General features: G+C 40.7%; 1 protein-coding gene across 1 annotated transcript in view; it reads right to left on the bottom strand.

Moving 5' to 3' along the window:
- Positions 1-744: 744 nt before the first annotated feature.
- The window catches only part of HBEGF (heparin binding EGF like growth factor), a 68,626-nt gene continuing 52,077 nt past the window's right edge, over positions 745-17,293 (bottom strand). The window contains exons 3-5 of the mRNA XM_068272938.1: positions 16,108-16,273; positions 5,318-5,473; positions 745-1,492 (exon numbers count right to left, since the gene is read on the bottom strand). Of these exons, the coding sequence (XP_068129039.1) occupies positions 1,426-1,492; positions 5,318-5,473; positions 16,108-16,273 (389 nt within the window). The 3' untranslated portion in view covers positions 745-1,425. The remainder of the gene's footprint in view (positions 1,493-5,317; positions 5,474-16,107; positions 16,274-17,293) is intronic.

The raw sequence follows: 17,293 nt of genomic DNA, 5'->3' as shown, positions 1-17,293 counted from the left end.
TGTTTTCCTTGTCTCCTGTGCAAGAGTTTAGGTCTGTTTTAAAAACGGAGTTCCATGACTCCCCCAGGTTAATATACTTTCAATTACTGCATTTTAACATTTAATACAGAGTTAATGGTATGTATATAGAGCAGGGTATAGTACTGTATTAGCTAGGGCTATTTTTTAACATTGAGCCTTAAGCAACCAGAAAGCACACTTATCCGGCATCAGCTTATCCCCATCGGTGCCGGATAACCAAGACTCTACTGTATTTGTTTTTGTATACGCTACTGTGTACTGATTCAACTAAGTTTCTATAACAACACTCATGCCTTAAAGGGACACTTAAGTCAAACAAAAAAAATGACTTTTACTCACCTAGGGCTTCCAATAGCCCCCTGCAGCTGTCCGGTACCCTCGCCGTCTCCCTCCGATCCTCCAGGCCCCGCCGGCAGCTACTTCCTGTTTCGCTGACAGGAGCTGACAGGCTGGGGACGCGAGTGATTCTTCGCGTTCCCAGACACATTAGCACCCTCTATGCTGCTATATGGTATATGAAATATGCTATAGCAGCATAGATGGCGCTATTGTGGCCAGGAACGCGAAGAATCACTTGTGTCCCCAGCCTGTCAGCTCCTGTCACCGAAACAGGAAGTGGCTGCCGGCAGGGCCAGGAGGATCGGAGGGAGACGGCGAGGGCACCGGACAGCTGCAGGGGGCTATTGGAAGCCCCAGGTGAGTAAAATTCATTTTTTTTGGTTAGACTTAAGTGTCCCTTTAAGGGACTAGAAAAAAAGAAAAGAATATATTGGTTTGGAAAATGGCAGCCCCATCACATAAGACATAGTAGAGTGCTGTGTTTATGTTTTAGCAAAGCTGCATCTATTTGAACTTTTATGAATTTTATTGATAGCAGCACTCAAACATTTTTATAAAAATATCTCCATTTAAAAAAAAAATCAAAACACTTCATTTAAAAATATCCGCTTAAATTCTGGCTTATCTCTGCATTAATATTTTAACACTATTTTGGTAATATCGCTAATCATTTTTTTCTGGATAGCTAGAGAATATATCTGTTCACATTTCTATCAAGCATACTATATGACAAATAAAAAGAACTAAAATTACTAAATATGTGCAAGTTACTGTAAGGATGCAAAGTTTTTCTTACGTAAAAGTGCTAATCAACTTAGCTTATAATCAAGACTTGAAACATGATTGTTGAGTTGAGGGTATCTTTTTTGCTGTTTGATGTTTCATGAAGGCACAGACATGAATGCTTGTGCAAGAAGAGAAAATAAATTCAAAAGTATTTCTTAAATATGTTCTGTCAATGGAGTGTTATAAATATAGATCAATTCGGGTAACTTAAAATAGAGTCTGTTTCACACAGTCATAATTCATGATGATGATGATGATGATGCATGATTATAAACAGCATTATGTAGGATGACCAAGTTTTAGCTTCTCTCCATTTTCCACATTATACGCTCCTCTTCTATGGCACCTTGAAACACAAAAATGTTGAATAATGTTCAATAATGGTACTAGACTCCAAAACAAGCATGTTTATATGTTTCAAAGATGCATCAGAGTATTTATTGCAAATGATGAACAACTAGAGGTTAAAATTCACCTGAAGCGAGATTAATTCTGAGACAGCAATCTTCATTCTATAATAAACAATGCCAGTTGCCTGACTTCCATGCTAATGCTCTGCCCCTAATACTACAGGTCAGTGTCCCAGAATAAGCATGCAGATACGATGGTTTTACTCTAGTCTGACTCCACTGGCTGGGCTGCATGCTAGTTGGAGGTCTGTGACTCAAAAACAAGTAAAGCCAAATGCTCAGCATAACATCCAGGCAATTATTTGTACGGGAATAAAGATTTCAGTCTACATGTTCCTTTCACTTTAGGTAGAGCTTTTGCCATTTTTTTAAAATTCTAGTTAGTGCAGGAAGGGAAAGAACCTGTGTAAGGAGTTTACTGCTGCCTACATCGATGCTTGGGAGATTCCCTCACTTTCTATTCCAGAGACATAGCAGGAAGTGAGGCAGAGTAAGTCACACCTCTAGTAAATGTCGCTGAAACAGATGTCCCCACTGGAACTTTATCCTCCCTGGCGGTTAAGCAAAAATAGCTAGGAGTGGTAATCCCGAGTTCAGCTCGGGGTAGCTAAAACTAATAGCACTGTGCCTTGCCTGGGTCCTGCACATGATCGGCACTGTCCAGGGGGACTCCAGGCTCCTATTCCTCTCTTCTTCCTGGATCCCGGTGGCCAATCAGCGGCGCAGTGGAGTGACATCAACGGGGCGGCACCTAAATTTAAAGTAGACCTGATCTCTCACGCACGACAGGAGGAAGAAAAGAACTGCACCCTGTCTGTATGAGGAGAGTTTAGCTTGTCTAATCCCACCTCAGGACTCGATCATTGGCACAGGGCACAAGGTAAACAGAGAAATGTGCCCTGTGTATGTATGTATGTATGTATGCTGAGAGTTTAGCCTGTCTAATCCCACCTCTGGACCCCGATTGCACAGGGCTAAAGGTAAACAGAGAAATGCTGCCTGTATGTATGCGGAGAGTTTAACCTGTCTAATTATTCCTCATTTGTCTCTAATCACAAGTTGTCATTTGATCTCTCCCCTGTGTCGCATGACTGCCATGGCAGATAAGCTCATTTGAAAGCACAGGATGTCAATATAGCCATTTGGTTCCCAACTGCTTCTGAGCCAAATGCTTCTGCTGATCTGCCTTACTGTTACCGATTTTTGCCTGGATTTTGACCACTCTCTGCCTGCCGCCTAAGACTGATCGCAAAGGGGAAAAAAGTCTGAAAGGAATCATGCTTCTACTGCCCCAATTGTAATGTTGCCCTCTGTGCCATTCCCTGTTTCAAAATATACCACACGCTGTGCCTTATTTGTAGTTTCACTTTTTTTTAAGTTTATTTATAAATTTAATTATTTCAACAATTTGTGTTCTAGTCTTTTATTATACCCATGGATGTCTACAAGACCTTTATTTTGACATATTTTAGTGAGTTATGACTTAAGAATTGGAGGCCTAAAATTCTTGAAAAATATGTATCGCTTTTAGACCCATAAATCCAGAAAGAAATGAACAACCAGGGAGATTAATGAACCTATTGAAATAAATATTTGATGCTTGTCCAGACGCGCTCCATCTTCTGCACCTGTCAAAACAAGGCAACAAGCTATTGGCCCTGGCTAACTGATTTGTCCTCCAGCACTGAGGGTCCTTCTGGCTTCTCCTACATGCCAATTACATCAGACAGTAAATGCTGCATGGTTAAGCCAAATGGGAATGTGTGCTGCCTTTCACAAAGAACCAGCCAAAGCAAATACAAACAATAATTTTTATGCATGCTTTAGCCTCACTTCCTGTTTTTGATTGCAATAGAACCATACTCTGTTTGGAAAACTGTTGCCAAGGAATTGTCCAGAAACACCAACCTTTCAGCAGTACTGTACTAGCTGTACAGGGTTGCAGCTATTATTAAAATGTTCTGCTTATCAAAGGATTTAGTGCAGGTACTGAAAATATATGAGCTTTTATCTGCAAATTTCTGTTAGAAGCCCATGTTTAATTAACACATGAAAAATTATACAAAAAATGTTTTCTGAATAAAAGTGGAATTTCCCTTTTGGATTAACTGGTTCTAAATCTGACAGTTTTGAATAAAGTGTTATGCGAAAGGATTGCATGGTTTCCCATAACCTACACTTAGAAAGTTTAATTTTGGCTGATAAAGTATTTAATGTAGGCCAAGAAAATATTAAAATTCAAGCTCATGCTGATGTCTTGCTGTTAACATTAGTGGAACCTGAGACCTCAGTCTCTTAACGCTCGTAAATCAGGAGCTTCAGCTTTAAATATAACGGTGCTAGAACTTGAGTTCTTAAGGAGAGAATTTAAATGTGAGTGGAAAAAGGATTACTTTAACTATCTGGTAACTAGAATTACACATGATAAAGTGAAACTCCTTTTAGAAAATGGAATAAGCCAATGTGTAATATATCAAGACAAACTGAAATTGTCACAGTGATATTACAAAAATATTATTTATTTTCCTAAACCTATAAATTACTTCGCGGTTCTTTTTTTAAAGATTACTAAAAATAGTTCAAAAATATATTTGGAAAGGGTGTCCTCGATGCCTGACCAAAAATAAAAAAAGACATTTTTGCTTAAGAAAACATGCCCTAAAGGAATTCTTAGTAGTATTCTAATACTGCTAAATATAGGTTCAGTTAATTAAAAACAATAAAAACATGTTTTATAGTACTTTGAGAAGCATTAAGAAATCTTATTTGTTATGCATTAAACCACATTATAAAACTGGTAGAGGGCTATCCAGTCTCAATTCCATATTGATATTGTTTTTGTGTAACCCTAGAAATATAGATCCATGGTATAGAAGGATGGTAGTGAAAACAGAGCTGAAATAAACAATTGTGTCTATCTTCCTTCTCCTAAAAATGACTTTTTAAGATCGTCCACAGTTTTATTTTATGTTTGAATCTACTTTTTGAGTTTTAACTGTTTCATTGTTTTTGCTCAATGACATATTCATTGAAGTATACCAGAGCTAAATTCTATATACTATTGACACTTTTTAGCTCTTTCCTGCTCTCAGAAGCCATTTTCTGCTAGGAAAGTGTTTTATAGTTGGAATTTCTTATCACCGAGGGTCACACTGTCGTCACTTCCTGTCTGAGTCAGGACTGAGTCAGCCACTTACATACTTGATATTTAACTCTTTGAGGCAGAGAAAGAAAAAAAGGACCACAGCATAGTTATTTGTCTGCTAGGCACTGTACATACCCATGTCTATCTCATCATGTCACATGTCACCTCAGGTATCCTTTAAGTTACTCAGCAGTGGAAGCTTTCAAAAGTGATGCGAATTTGTTGCTATTATTTTAGTACAGAGAAAATTTAATAATAATGACACACTGGTACGTACTAACAGCAGATAACATGATACAGCCGTTGCCATGAAGATTGCCTCTGAAATAAGCAACTGGGTGGGTTCCGTGTAATGTTGCATGCTGTACGCAATTTTGAAAGGATCGCGGGAAGGAGAAGATGGAAGAACAGGAATTCCGCCATCCATCGGCGGGCCATCTTCCAGAATTGGCCTGCGGTCCGTAATTTGCACAGCCCTGAGCTAGTGGCAACCTTTCATCTGCCATCGGGGCAGCATGCTCTAAACATGGAACTTTTCCCAGACGTGACAATGCATTAATAAATGCATAAATCATACAGTATTCCCTCTGTTAAATCTTTTTATTGTTATACATACCTTAGTATTAATAAAGATGATATAACTATTAAGCAGAATGAAGACAGTACAACTGCAACTACTGCCAACACAGTTGTCTGATCATAAACATCAGAAGGGTTACCCAAAGGTAGGGTAAGTGCATGGCATCTCTCCCCGTGGTATCCTGATTGGCACCTAAAAATAAAAACATTTAGATTAGAGCAAGGAACTGAATGGAAATAAAGGTTTCTCATTTAACCACTTCCCAACTGAGGGGTTTTACCCCCTGACCACCAGAGCAATTTTCACCTTTCAGCGCTCCTTCCATTCATTCGTCTATAATTTTATAATTACTTATCGCAATGAAATGAACTATAACTTGTTTTTTTCGCCACCAATTAGGCTTTCTTTAGGTGGGACATTATGCCAAGAATAATTTTATTCTAAATGTGTTTTAATGGGAAAATAGGAAAAAATGTGGGAAAAAATTTATTATTTTTCAGTTTTCGGCCTTTATAGTTTTTAAATAATGCATGCTACTGTAATTAAAACCCATTAAATGTATATGCCTACTTATCCCGGTTATAAAACCGTTTAAATTATGTCCCTATCACAATGTTTGCCGCCAATATTTTAGTTGGAAATAAAGGTGCATTTTTTTCAGTTTTGCGTCCATCCCTAATTACAAGCCCATAGTTTATAAAGTAACAGTGTTATACCCTCTTGACATAAATATTTAAAAAGTTCAGTCCCTAAGGTAACTATTTATGTATTTTTTTTAAATTGTAATTTTTTTTTTTAAATTACAAAAAAAAAAAATTGGGGAGTGTGGGAGGTAAGGAGTTAATTTTTTGTGTAAAACAAGTTTATTTGTGTGTAAAAAATGGTTAGGGTGTAGTTTTACTATTTGGCCACAAGATGGCAACATTACAAATTAGTTTCAGGCGACCTGCAAGCGTCCTTCCGGACGCTTGCAGGAAGTAGAAAGAGGCTGGGACTTTGTTATTTTTCACAATGATCGCGCTGCTCAGCCGAGCGGCAGCAGATCATTGCGGAGCTGAGATCAACGAACGGGAATGGATTTTAGCGTTCGTTGATCTCTGGGCGAGCGGGCGGCGGCGTGTTTACTAGCGGCGGGCGGCGTGTTTACAAGCGGGAGCGCGGACAGCGGCGGGAGTGCGCAGAGTACGGATTTCTCCGTCCCTGGGGGTGAAAGGATGGAAAAAGGGGCGGAGAAATCCGTACGCGCGGGGGTAAAGTGGTTAAAATACAAGGTTTTTTTTTAGTTTGTCTTATCTTATCGAGTATCATAAAGGAAAGTGTTTATCAACAAATTTCTAGAGTATTTTACATGAAAATAAAAGCCAGTGATAACGATTAACTGTCGTAGTTGCACACAACTATTCATAACTATAACTTATTCAATAAATGTTTAAGTCCTGTATCCATACAAAAGCAAGTGCTTTTTTTGTTAAATATTGCCCAATGTCTGTCAGCACTGTGGGTGGGGTGTCTTGCAAGGTGGTAGTTAAATCCTTTCTACCCATAGATTAAAGTGGATCCGTGGTGAACTTTTACTCATTGCATAATTGTGTTCCTTTTCTATTGTTTATAGGACATTCCTCAAGCCACATACTTTTTTGTTTTTGTTTTAATACTCTAATTCCCTATAAAGTAAACAAACCACACCCACAGGTTTCAAAGAGCCTTGGCAGTAGGAAGGGCTCATGGGAGCTCAGTCTGGGTAGGAGGAGGAGGAGTTGTTACTAGCCATTGATTTCAGAGGCAGAGGGGAGCAGGGGGGGGGGGGGATTAGGTTTTTTTCACAGGCTGAGTGCTCAAGATACAGATAAGTCTGCCTCTGTGTGATGTTTACAAACAACATGGCTGCTGTCATTGTATCACAGGAAGAAATAATCACTTTCTATTAAAGCTGTTTGCAGCTAGATTTGCTGTTTAAACTGTTTTAATCTAAACTTTAGATAAGATATATAGACAAGTTACTTGTTATAGTTAGTTCTTCATCTCGGATCCGCTTTAAGCGCAGCACCTAATTAGACACCAACCTAAAGCCATGGAGTTGCCTGGTATTTAGAGGGAGGTTTACGTACAAAGTAATCGCTCCAATAACAGAGTAATCATACATCGTCATGACATGGTCAGGGGATTTTCCTTCTTAAATAGACTCCACTGAGCTTATAACAGATCATCACTTCTTTAAAGGGGCAATTTTATTTTGAAAAATTACACTCAAACTTAATGGCAACCGTGTTTTTTTTTTATGTGTTCTTTTTTAAGCCAGATATTTATCTAAGAAGAGTAAAGGCTCTGGGTCCTATAGAGCCTTCCCTCTCCTCTTCCGGTGCCCTTGTTGCAGCGGCAGCTTCTCTGTTTGAATTCCCCACTGCGGGGGACTTTGGAAGTCTTTGAGAGCTGAGTCCTCCCGAAAACAGGCGGCTCCATCCTGTACATGCACAAGTTCGCGTGCTCGCATGTGTGCAGGATGGAGAGGCCCATATCCGGGAGCACTCAGGCTCCCAAAGACTTTCGTAGCCTCCCTTCAGTGGTGGAGACAGCAGTATTTGACCAAATTGCTTGAATACTGCTATGGGGGGGGGGGGGGGAGCAGCGCTGGAACGGGCACAGGGAGAGGAGAGGGAAGAGCCATAAACCTGCTGAGGCACAGTACTGATAAATCTAAAAAAAAGTTTCAAAGCTGGATTCATGTAAAGGCTACCTAGGAAATAATTTATAGTTTAGCAGGCATGAAGAAGCCCAGCCATTACACTTTGCATGTATTCAACATTTTCAAAAATTGTCCTTATTACTTTTAAAGAAAACCTGTAACGAAGAAAAGCTCCCCTGGTGGGTACGCACCTCGGGTGGGGGAAGCCTCCGGATCCTATTGAGGCTTCCACTCTCCTCCTGTGTCCCACGGTGGCGGCGAAAAAGCTCCCAGAAGGCGCAGTATCGGCTCTCCGCTCGAAGATAGGCAGAAATAGCCGATTGCTGTCGGACCGCTGTACTGTGCAGGCGCAAGTCTCCTGCACCTGCGTAGTAGAGTGGACCCGACAGAGATCGGCTATTTCCGCCTATCTCCATGCTGAAAGCCGCAACAGTGCCCCCGCTGGAGCCTGGTAAGGTAAATATAGCAAGCCTTGTTAGGCTTGTCGAGCACGGATTATGGGACACTTCGGTGGAGCCAGCGCTGGATTGCCTGCAGCTACAGGGGAGAGGGAAGCCTCATTGGGACCCTGAGGCTTCCCCCTCCCGAGGTGAGTAACCCCCATGGGAACTTTTTTTTCGTTACAGAGTCTCTTTAAAATACAACAGAGAATGGCTTCCACATTGGTGCAGTAAAGGAAACTGACCGAGCCCGTGCCTCCTTGTTTTTCAACCTTCAGAAAGGTTCCATCATCAGGTCCTGACACTAAATTATTAGTTAGTGGCCATATGAAAAAAAAAAGCAATTGATCAGGGCCAAATAATCATTTTCCTTGCTTAACTACCTTTCTTTTTCTTAATGCAGTTTAGTTTGTGGCTTCTTGGCTGGCTTCCTCCTTTACTAGCAGACAGTTCTCTGAAAACTGGTCAAAAGAGTAGGAGTATTAAGACAGCAGCGGCAAGAGCTAAAAATGGAAATGTTATTTTTGAAACACAAGATAAGACACCCTTCAGCTTCTGCCTACTCTACTCCCCCTCCCCATTGTCAGCACATTCCTGGAATGGGAAGCAACAAAACATCCCAACACGGCTTACAATGAAATGGAATAGAACTTTTTTTTTTAGTATACATAAGGTTTCCTTAGGAAAAACGTATTTTTATTAGTACCAAAATCATGTCTTTCCCTCTTCATCCCTTTCTCTTCTATGGGTAGAAAGAGTCTCTTTCACATAGCTTTTATTTTCTCCTGTGTAAACATGGAGGACTATGCTGAATTCCACCAATTTCCTGAATAGCTGCAGATGTCACTAATCATTTGCTTGCCAGTTTAACATACAGTTAGACATCGCCAGGCTCCCTCATAATGTGAAGATGAGGATGATGATGCAGGTAGGTATGCCCTCCCCCTTCCTCCAATGTGAGGGCTCTTGCCAAGCAAACTATACAGATATAGGTACTTTTGTAAGCCCACTGCAGCCCACGATGACCAATGAACATCAGGCACTGGAAACACCAGCGGGTGCGCAAATTTCCCCTCAATGCTGGTATTACAATGAGGGCCTATGGCGGCACCTGAAAAAGGGGCATTTTTTCTTTTTTTGCGGTGATTGGAAGCAGTGGGGAACAGTTAACGTTATCTCTAGGGGATGGGTGGTAAAGGTCAGGTGTGGGGGTTAGTGGTTAAGGTTAGACAAGGGGGGGTGGTTAAGGTTATGTGTTAAACAGGTTAAATGTTAGCCTTGGAGGTGGAGTAGTTAAGGTTAGGTGTAGGGGGGTTAAGGTTAGGCGTGGGGGGAGGGTTTAAGGTTAGGCATCGGTTGTGGGAGGGTTCAGTGTGAGAATAGGGTTATGTTTAGCTGTAGTAAAATATTGGTATGCATTACCAATATTTTACTATCGTAACTGTCACTGAAATAGTAGAACATCTGTAAATTTATCAATATTCTACTATCAGGTTTTCTGGGGGTGACAAATTTCCCCGTCACACTTTTTGCATGTACGGGTCAATAATATGTATGCACACCCACTAGAACACACTGCTCCAAGTATTTATATAGATTATATATATATCTTAACCATTTTCGAAGAACAAAGTGAGCATTGCAGCGCAAACCGGCAATCAGGAAGATAACGAATAAAGAATTCACTAGAATGATGCTGAAATTTGCCTGTTCCATGAAAGGGCTGCAGCCATACACATCATGTGAATTGCAACATGCTGCCCTTCCTTGTTACAGGATGACTCTGAGTCTTAGTTATTTTTGAGTAGGGCATGGGTCTTTTTTTTTAACTCTGTCAAGTTTACTCACTGAAAAAATGTAGTTTGTGCATCAAAGCAAGACAGAAGGTTTTAAACAACAGCATTATATATAGACAGGAATCGTGTGTGTCCAAATATCAGGTCTCCTGTGCAATAAACATGTATAACCAACTACAACACAACACTTTAAAGAGGCATATAGTAAAAGGTAGTACATTATTGAGGTTACCAACTTTTATGTCAATTATCCTGGTCTAAGCATCATAATCACTTCTGTATCTACTGTATATATTTGAATGTAATCCTGCCCTCCCAGTGATGTTTAACCTAGGCTGTTTAGATATGTGGAATTACCCTCCCAGAGCATTCTGGGAGACCATGTATTATTTTTACTGGCTTAGGAACATGGAGTAAACAAAAAGTGATTGAATTGCAGAACTGAATTCTTGCACCATTTCCCCATGCATACCCATTTGCATCTTACCTTTTGATATCCAATAAAGTTACTGACCTATTACCAATTAATCTAATTAGCTTGAGATATTTTACCTGGTGTTTTTTCACCATTGTACATTTCCAGTCTTTTGTTGCCCGCATTCCAACTTTTTTGAAACATGTTGCAGGCATCAAATTCATCAGCACACAGTTTATATAAAATAATGACATTTCTCAATTTCAAAGTTGTCTTTGTACTATTTTTGGCACCCTTTGTTTTGGGAATGTGGTGTCACGTGATCTTGCAAGTAGAGGACTCGCATGGCTTTTGAATAGAGACAATCTGGTTAATTCATTAACCTTATTGCGCTGACACAGTACAAGGTAATGCTTACTGTGAAAGGTAATTAATTTAGTGCTACTTAATCCTTGCATACAGTAATGGCAGCATAGCGTGCGCTCTTTAGTAACGGTCGATCATTCTAAATGCCATGCGATCGTGCTACTTCACTAGCACGGCCGCAACTACGTCAATTAACATAGAAGCAGCCGCACTAGTGAAGTATCACAGTCGCGCTACGCCACTATCACGCACCATTTAGAATGAACGGCCATTACTTGGAGCACACACAATATGCTGCCAGTACCACACGTAGCGTGTGCAAGGATTAAGTCATGCTAAATTAATTAGCTAGCGCAGTAAGCATTACCTCATGCTGACACAGCGTGATAAGGTTAAAGAGAACCTGAGACAGGGAAAATGACAGTATTTATAGTAACAATCCAAAATACCAGCACTCAGCGTTTAAGTGTAGCAGCATCCAGCTACCGCATACTCCTTAAATCATGTTAACACTTTAACTATAAAAAATTAAAAGAGACAATTCATAGTCCAGACTGAATTAATCACTGCAATCTCCACGTGTGTATGCCCATAAACATGCAGCCAGACAATCCCGGGAATGTGATATAATCCGTCACCAGGGTATTAGGTACACCCTTCATTCCCCTGCTCACCAGAGAATCTCTTGTATGCAAATGTATCAATTGATGTCGATCCCTTTATCCATGAAGATCCAATTGCACCTCAAACACAAACACTATTCATGTGTAAACCAGCATCTTTAACCTATTTTGGTTCCTGGACGTAGTTTCTACGTCCAGGAACCATGCGCGCTACCGCGGCCGATCGCGCGCGTGCACGCGCACTCCCGGCCGCGGATTCGGTAGCCAGGGAATCAATGTATCGGGCTACGGTGCCGGATCATTGATTCCTCTCCCCCGCTGAAAAAGCGACAGCTTCTCTCAGAAGCTGCGCCTTTTCTGGCCGTTCCCTTCCCGATGCGTCACTGTAAGCGTATGTTACGCTTAGAGTGACGTCATGTAAACAAACTCATGGCCGCCATCTTGTGGCCAAAAAGTAATACTACACCTGTAAAAAAAAAAATTAAAATTAACACACATTTACATTATAAATCTATTGTTTACCTCCCACCCTCCCAAAACTACCCAAATAAAATGTTTACAATAAAAAAAAAAACCATTACAATAAAAAAAAAACAAACATGTAAATATTTACCTAAGGGTCTAAACTTTTTAAATATCAATGTAAAGATGAAATATTTCTATATTTTTTTTTTTAAACTTGTAAATAGTGATAGATGCAAAACGGAAAAAATGCACCTTTATTTCCAAATAAAATATTGTCGCCATACATTGTGATAGGGACATAATTTTAACAGTGTTATAACCGGGACATATGGGCAAATACAATACGTGAGTTTTAATTATGGAGGCATGTATTATTTTAAAACTATAATGGCTGAAAACTGAGAAATAATGAATTTTTTCCATTTTTTCTTATTCTTCCTGTTAAAATGCATTTACAGTAAAGTGGCTCTTAGCAAAATGTACCCCCCAAAGAAAGCCTAATTGGTGGCGGAAAAAACAAGATATAGATCAGTGCATTGTGATAAGTAGTGATAAAGCTATAGGCTAATGAATGGGAGGTGAACATTTCTCACGTGAAAACGACGGAACCTGAATGGGTTAAAGTGAACCTAAAGCCTCCTGGCCGCAATAGCAGCATAGGGGGCGATATACAGGCTGGGAACGCGAACAATCACTCGCGTTCCCATGCCTGTCGGCCGGTGACGGCCAAACCGGAAGTGCTCGCCGGCGGGTCCTGGAGCGTCAGGGCACCGATCGGCTGCAGGGGGCTGAGGGAAGCCCCAGGTGAGTTAATCTCATTTTTTTCCCCCGGCTTTAGGTTCACTTTAAAGGGATACTGTAGGGGGGGGGGGGGGTCGGTGGAAAATAAGTTGAACTTACCTGGGGCTTCTAATGGTCCCCCGCATGACATCCTGTGCCCACACAGCCACTCACCGATGCTCCGGCCCCTTTTCCGGTTCACTTCTGGAATTTCAGACTTTAAAGTCGGAGAACCACTGCACCTGCATTGCCGTGTCTTCGCAGGCACAGACTGTACTGGGCTTGTGCTATACACTCCTGGTGACATCAGTGGGAGCGAGGACACGGCAACGCAGGCGCAGTGGTTTTCAGACTTTAAAGTCTGAAATTCCAGAAGTGAACCGGAGGCGGGGACCGGAGCATAGGTGAGCAGCTGCGCGGCCACAGGATGTCTGCAGGGGACCATTAGAAGCCCCGGGTTAGTTCAACTCATTTTCCCTCGACCCCCTACAGTATCCCTTTAATAAAACATTCTCTAAAACCTAAATGTGTACATCATGCACCTCCCGCCACGCTCCAGAGTAGTACTGCGCAGGCTCAGAATGCTCCCAGGCACAGGAGCGCGGCAGGGGGGCACACATGCACAGAAGCCGATGACTGGCCAGAATACCGGGAGCCATTACAATTGAATGGAGCCGCCAGAGAGGACAGCAAGGGAGCCCATGGATCTCATGGTGCTGGAGGAAGTCCCAGGTAAGTATAAATACTGCCATTATCCCCGTCTCAGGTACCATTTAATGAATCAACCTAAATGGGCCTTAATTTACTTTGGACCCAGTCCTGTTCACTTTTCTCCAAAGTTTTCTCAACCTTTATCAATAAAATGCCTTTTGAGCAATCAGCAAGCAAAAATATATTCAGAATAATTTAACAGTACTTCTTTACCTAATTTTGATACTTTTAAAGGTGGTACAATTTCTAGTGAAAAATCATTAGAGCGATCAGAAATTCTGATCGGATTGGTTGTAAATAATCTCAGTTAATGGGCACAATCGATTATAAAAATCGCCCGACTGGATTTTTGTCAAACCAAAATTTGGATTTTCTTGTTAGCTGTAAGGAAGCAAAGATTGGTTAGTTGATGGTGTAGTGAACGATTTTTCTTCTGATCAGGATTTCTGATCGCTCAAATGATTTTTTACTATAAATTGGACTGTTAGGGGCCACCTTAAATTGCAGTGCTATAAAAGTTATTTTAAACAAAAAGATGAAAAATTATCTCCTTGACACTAGATATAATTAGGTATATGGAAAACTTTTTATATTCTGAACATTATTATTATTGATAGGCATATGTAGAGATATACATAACCCGGGTGTGGTAATTCTCAGATATGGATGGTGCTGGTAGTGTGTCTGCACAAAACATATATTAGCAGGTCTGGAGTCTTTTCTGCCCACATGGGAATATGCCATTACTGTATGGTGGGAAGAAGGAATAGAACATTTCCCAGGCTTGCCAGAGGTACTGGTTGTTCCAGAAAGTTTGCTTTGCATTTGCAGTCACACTGAAGTATTGGAAATCATTTTCCAATGTCTTTATAAATAAAAAGATAATTATTTTCAGTCATTTAAAAAGCATAAATAGATTATGCAGTTCTGTATAATTAATGACAGTGGATGCAAATTACAAAGACCATTCGCCAAACTACGGTAAGATTGCCATGCCCAGGAAACTTGGGTAAAGAGGAACTGTAGTAAAAATGATAGGATGAATAAAATTGCTTATGGTTTACAATATTCATTCAAAAATTATTTAGTCAAAGTTTGCACATAAAATCTTTTCTCTCCACTCTACATTCTGATATTTACCACTGGTGGTGACAGCTTTAGTTCTGTCAGGTGATCTGTACGGAATGTTCGTTACTAACAGTTCTATGCACAGAGGGAGATGCTGCTTGCTTAGCAGCTGGAAAAAAGCCATTATTTCCCACAAGGAAAGAAGGTTCACAGAGATGAAACGGTTAGGGCCATGTTTATGACATCACACTGTCGGAGGGGTTTCACTGCAAAATCAGCCATACAGACCTCTCCGACAATCTATTTGATCAAAGGTAAAGATTTCTCACAGGAAGGGGGTATCAGCTACTGATTGGGATGAAGTTTAATTCTTGGTTATGGTTTCTCTTTAGAAGGTGGTGCTCCCCAGGTGTTAGTACCAGTAATATTGTTGTGCGCTACCTGCACATGACAATCATACCACTATCTGGTGAATCAGGGCCAAAGTAACGGATTGAATACTGACTATGACAGAAGAGTACCTTACCCAATCAAGGTTACGCTCTCCAAGAAGAGTTTGAGTATAACATACAGTAGTTAGGGGAGATGGGACTGTGGTCAATGGAAATTAAGTATTAGGATGGGAATAACATGGGTAGCCGAGTTTGAAGAATTGAGATTTAAGAACCCTTTTGGATGTAATAAAGGTAAGGGCAAGGCTGATAGGATGGGAAAAGAATTCCTGAGAATAGGAGCAGCCTTACAAAAGTAGGGATGAGCTCACAGAATTGGAACAGTTCTGAGTTCCAATTCGGCAGTTCCAATTAGGAACGCGAATCTCGGAAATGACTGTTCCAAGCAAAGTGCTCTGTTCTACCACTGAAGTCAATGGCACTGACTTTTGCAGTTAGTTGCAAGGCCCTCATACGTGCTACCGTCACTAAATTTGCCACATGTGTAAGGTCTGTTTTATACTACATGCAATCTTGTTGCAGTTTTCCAAACGCATACAAATAGCAAACAACAGCAAAATAATTAAAATCACAGAAGCCCTTTTATACTAGTGTGGTATGATTGTGATTTTGCATGATCACAAACTTTTGCATACTGCATTTTATTGTCTGCGTTTCCTCCTTGTGTTCCTAGCATTCAGTGAAAATTGCCTCAAAATTGTAACTAAATCACATTGAAGTTGCATTGGGTTTGCATTTGGCAGTCTAAAAGATACTAATCTCCTGAACTGGTCTCCTGCCCCCCCCCTTCAAGTGAAAACCCACTCATTTTTCAAACCTACCCCCTAGTGTGGCAGCCAGGGACCTGGGAATCCCCGGTGGCCATCTTGATGATGCCACTATGAACATAGGCAGACTCAGAGTTTTGCTGGAATTTTGGCTTACTGTTGGCCGATTTTCATGTTCCCAGGTGTTGCAATGCATAGGAGGGTTTTTAGCAGAGGGTCAGAATTCTCTCAGCAAAAGATCAAATAAAACAATTACATACACACAGTATGCTGTCTTCAGTGCTTTAAGATATCTACATTCTCCATGGATGCAAAAGTCCTTGTATTTTCTTTGACAGGGGTCCCTCTTTCGACCTTTCCCTTTTTTCTTTCCTTTTCTGGTTTTATTTTCTCTTAGGAGATCTTCAGTCTTGGATGAATAGGCTTCTAAGTGAAAAAAAAAATAGAAGGCAAAGTGTTAAAATTTATTTTTTAACAGCTGCAATGACACACATTATACTCTCAAAAGAAAAAGGTTTAAAACTGTTATGCTCGCAGTAATGTTGACTGTCACTAGTGTCTTGCATAGGCTCTTCTAGGATACTGAGCCACTAGTCAGAGATTCCTTTAACAGTTCACAGGCCATTACCTCGAGTGGGCAACAAACTGCTTTGCTGCAATTGACTACATGGTCATGGTTCCCAGGATAGTCCCACGAGTGAAAGGAGAAGCCTGATGAATGGTAATATCTCAAGGAGTGAACGTTACAAATTATAGGCCTCTATGCTTGGCATACAACTTGGTGCCAGTGGCCACTTCTGATAGCAAGAGAGATTTATGGATCTCAATGGACAGCTACTGGCACCAGCAAGCCAGATGAGTGCTGTCTAGCCACAGCTTGCTTTCCTCAATGGTTGCTTGAGGATTAGGATATTATATCCAACTGACAGGCTGTAAACATTGCACCTGGCAAGAAAGAGACCAGCCCTAAAAATAGCAAGAATGTACGCACAATGATCACTAGACTACTTGAGAGCCTTGAAAATATCAGAGACAGCCATAATAAACAAGAAGATCAGCAGACTACACATGGACATAGTAGATTTTCAGGAATCACAGATGGCAGAATCAGGTGTAGCAGGAGAGAACCACTGATCCTAGAATACTCGCTTTCACCCTGGAGCGATTTCAAACACTGGGGTCCAATATGTTGACAGCAAACACCTTGGCTAGTTAATAGCCAAACACCTGGCTGAAATCTATGTATGGCTATACTATACTATATATGGCTATGCAAAACTGAATGCCACCACCCAAACTACGATGGTGGCAAAATAATGTTTTAGGTTGAATGCCAATGCATTAAATTGAAAAAAGACATACAGAGAAACTATAATCATGTCCTTCTCTAATAATACAATATCCCTCTCTCCATTACACAGGCGAAGGCTTTGGTCACTGCAGCAC

This window comes from Hyperolius riggenbachi, chromosome 3 (genome assembly GCF_040937935.1).
Source record: "Hyperolius riggenbachi isolate aHypRig1 chromosome 3, aHypRig1.pri, whole genome shotgun sequence".
Classification (NCBI taxonomy): Eukaryota; Metazoa; Chordata; class Amphibia; order Anura; family Hyperoliidae; genus Hyperolius; species Hyperolius riggenbachi.
The sequence above is the reverse complement of the archived record's forward strand: the minus strand, read 5'-3'. Positions and strand labels throughout refer to the sequence as shown.